This window comes from Rhinolophus ferrumequinum, chromosome 4 (assembly GCF_004115265.2).
Source record: "Rhinolophus ferrumequinum isolate MPI-CBG mRhiFer1 chromosome 4, mRhiFer1_v1.p, whole genome shotgun sequence".
NCBI classification, from domain to species: domain Eukaryota; kingdom Metazoa; phylum Chordata; class Mammalia; order Chiroptera; family Rhinolophidae; genus Rhinolophus; species Rhinolophus ferrumequinum.
This window is the reverse complement of record NC_046287.1, coordinates 4,657,988-4,660,854: the sequence shown is the minus strand read 5'-3', so window position 1 is coordinate 4,660,854 and position 2,867 is coordinate 4,657,988. Positions and strand designations below refer to the sequence as shown.

The 2,867-nt window shown below is 45.3% G+C and overlaps 1 protein-coding gene across 1 annotated transcript; it reads left to right on the top strand.

Annotated features, from left to right (window-relative positions):
- Window positions 1–271: 271 nt before the first annotated feature.
- Window positions 272–1,693, top strand: LOC117021651 (beta-defensin 103A-like). The gene is made up of 2 exons (XM_033104886.1): window positions 272–424; window positions 1,467–1,693. The coding sequence occupies exons 1-2, from the start codon at window positions 367–369 to the stop codon at window positions 1,610–1,612; spliced, it is 204 nt and encodes a 67-aa protein (XP_032960777.1). The 5' UTR covers window positions 272–366; the 3' UTR covers window positions 1,613–1,693.
- The last annotated feature ends 1,174 nt before the right edge of the window (window positions 1,694–2,867 follow it).

Sequence of the window (2,867 nt, the reverse complement as noted above, 5' to 3'; positions counted from 1 at the left end):
AACACGCATTAGAGCTGATTGTCCGGCTGGGTTTTATTTTCGGGGAAACACGGTATGCCTGCAACAAGATTGGAGCCAGACCTGAACAAGCTCCCAGAGCCTAGAGAGCGTCAGGACAGCTGTATGCTCACAGCAAACTTTGCTTCACCCTTTACATTTGTAATTAACCTCCGGCTTAGTGGGTGTAGTCTGTGTTGTAAGACACGTTGGCATGAAGCATCAGGAACAACTTCATGTTGTCATCAGTGTGATATTACAGGAATTGCAGGCCTTTGCTCACTATACCTATGGCTGTGGGGTGGAACGTGTATAAAGTGAACAGACATCTTTCTGTCCAGCCTCAGTGTGCTGTGAACCCTGTCAGCCATGAGGATCTATTACCTGGTCTTTGCATTGCTGCTCTTGTTCTTGATGCCTGTTCCAGGTAAGATGGGCGAGGAAATGAGAGGGTGGGAAGCATTGAGAACATGTGATTCAGAATCAGTCCCTTTCCATTCTTCAGGAAACTGTAGACCAAGGAGATTTGTTGTATGGGAAATAGACACCATTTTTTTTTCTAACAAGGATCAAGAATCTGAAAGCAGGTTTCCCAATCTTTTTTTTCCCCCCCCAGGACTTTATTGGGGAACAGTATGTATTTCTGGGACTTTTCCAAGTCAAGTTGTTGTCCTTTCAATCTTAGTTGTGGAGGGCACATCTCAGTTCCAGGTTCAGTTGCCGTTGTTAGTTGCAGGGGGTGCAGCCCACCATCCCTTGCGCGAGTCGAGGAGTCGAACCAGCAACCTTGTGGTTGAGAGCCCGCACTACAACCAGCTGAGCCATCTGGCCACCTGGGAGCTGAGCGGCAGCTCACTGACTTCATTCTAGTTGCAGAGAGAGCATCTCACAGTGGCCCATGTGGAAATCGAACCAGCAGCCCCCTTGCCCAGAGCTTGAATTCTACCCAACTGAGCCACCCGTCTGCCCCCTCCCAATCTTTTATGATCCATTCTTAACAAACTAAGTAGCTTACGAAAGCCACTCCTTTATGGAAGGACTATTTTACTTGTCAATGAAACATGAAGGAAGTGATAGAGAAATTTTAATACCACCAGAAAAGATTGATTTGATCTGAGAACAGAAGCACAGACTTCCACTTTATTAGCTTAGTGGTTGGAGGTAGAGTCTTTGGGCCACTTCAGAGGCCTGGGGACCACTGCAGCCCCAGCCCTCCCATGTATCTGCTCAGGGGCTGCTCACCATTGCCACACACTTCCCACCGCTGAGCTGTAGCCCAGAGATATTTTGTTGATTGAATGCCTGGTACTACACTCCACTTCACTCCTGATTTTGTAGAAAAAGGAAAACGGACAAAAAGAAGAATAAAAGAAAGGCAACAAATCACTTATTTGAGGAATTCCAAAAGCTTTGTGCTTGTACTCGAGCCTTCCTGAAACCTTCCTGTGCATTCTATTCTCTCCTTGCAGGTAATGGAGGACTCATCAATACATTGCAAAGGTATTTTTGCAAGATAAGAAGCGGTCGCTGTGCTGTGCTTAGCTGCCTCCCGAGGGAGGAGCACATAGGCAGCTGCTCTGTCGGGGGCCGGAAATGCTGCCGAAGAAAGAAATGAAAAATCCAGAAATATGATGAGAATGTTCTGAAGTGTGAAAAAGCCTACTTGGAGTTTATAGAAGCAAATTTAAATGAAATATTTTTGCAAAAAAATTCGAAGTTTGATTTTTTGTTGTTTTGTGCTTAATTCTGGTTATGGTAGTAGTTATTGCCAAATAGGCAACTTAGAAAGTGTTAATGACACACCTTTAAGTCAAAGCAAGTATAATTTCTAGAGGAATTCACAAGGGGACCTAAACTGAATCTGCAAGGGTTATTCGTCTTTTGTAAATTCTATACCCCAGTGAAATTGAACATCTTGTTCTTCCTGAAACATTTTCTTTGCTTTCTGGTCACCCAGGGCTTTGAGTATTTCAGTCCCTCTATCCAGCACAGCTTCTCCCCATCAAATATATGTGTGAAACATCAACGCATTCCTCTGGTCTTCCCAAGTCCTTCTGCACACTTTACACCTCAAAGAAACGGGGGGCCTGGCTCTTCCTCAAATATTCCCTTTGTTTCCTCCCACCCATGTCTCTGCTCTGGCTGCCTTCATACCTACCATGTAATCTCTCTTCTAGCTTTGTCTCAAAACTTTAACCCATCCCTCAGGAGCCATCTCAACTTCTACCTCCTTGAAAACAGCTGATTTTTCAAACACATGTGATCTGTCTTCTGATTCACCACAGGGTTCTGACTTGAACACTCTATGAATCTTGCTTGATTTCTGCATTGTGTACATTTACATATTTCCCGTCTTTATATTTGGTTGCACAATGTTTAAGGGCAAGGACCTTGTCATAATCATTTCTGGCCTGACTAGTGAAGTGCCTTGCATCAAAAAAGGATTAACCACTGTGGGAACGTCCCTCCTACAGTACGCAACCGGAGACCTGGACACAGATATGAAACAAGAGTTTCAGGCATTGGACAGCAAGCAGTGCAGGACTGTGGTTGGAGAAGCTATGATGTCTCCAACCTACTACAGGAGGCAGGTTCCAGGCCAGAGCACAGGAAGGAAATGCCCAAACAGACCAACAATCCTCTGAGTCAAAGAGATGGAGGTCAAAGTTCCAATAGCATGATGCATCTCCATTTCCAAGGCAGGAAACCAGAGATGGACATATGGGTAGGGGTGGAGCTCCTGAGTGTTGCGTGGGTGAGGGTGGGGGAGGGGCCTCTGAATCTTGGCCTGAGTACTGACTTCACAAGGTCAGAGGAAAACAAAAACACCCAAAAGGGGTTAGATGAGCCATTCCAAAAGCATATACAAG

Bases quoted from the DNA above. Each gene is read 5' to 3' on its own strand.
- LOC117021651 (XM_033104886.1), top strand. From the start codon at position 367: ATGAGGATCTATTACCTGGTCTTTGCATTGCTGCTCTTGTTCTTGATG. The intron at 425-1,466 runs GTAAGATGGGCG...CTCTCCTTGCAG, and splicing joins GTTCTTGATGCCTGTTCCAG to GTAATGGAGGACTCATCAAT.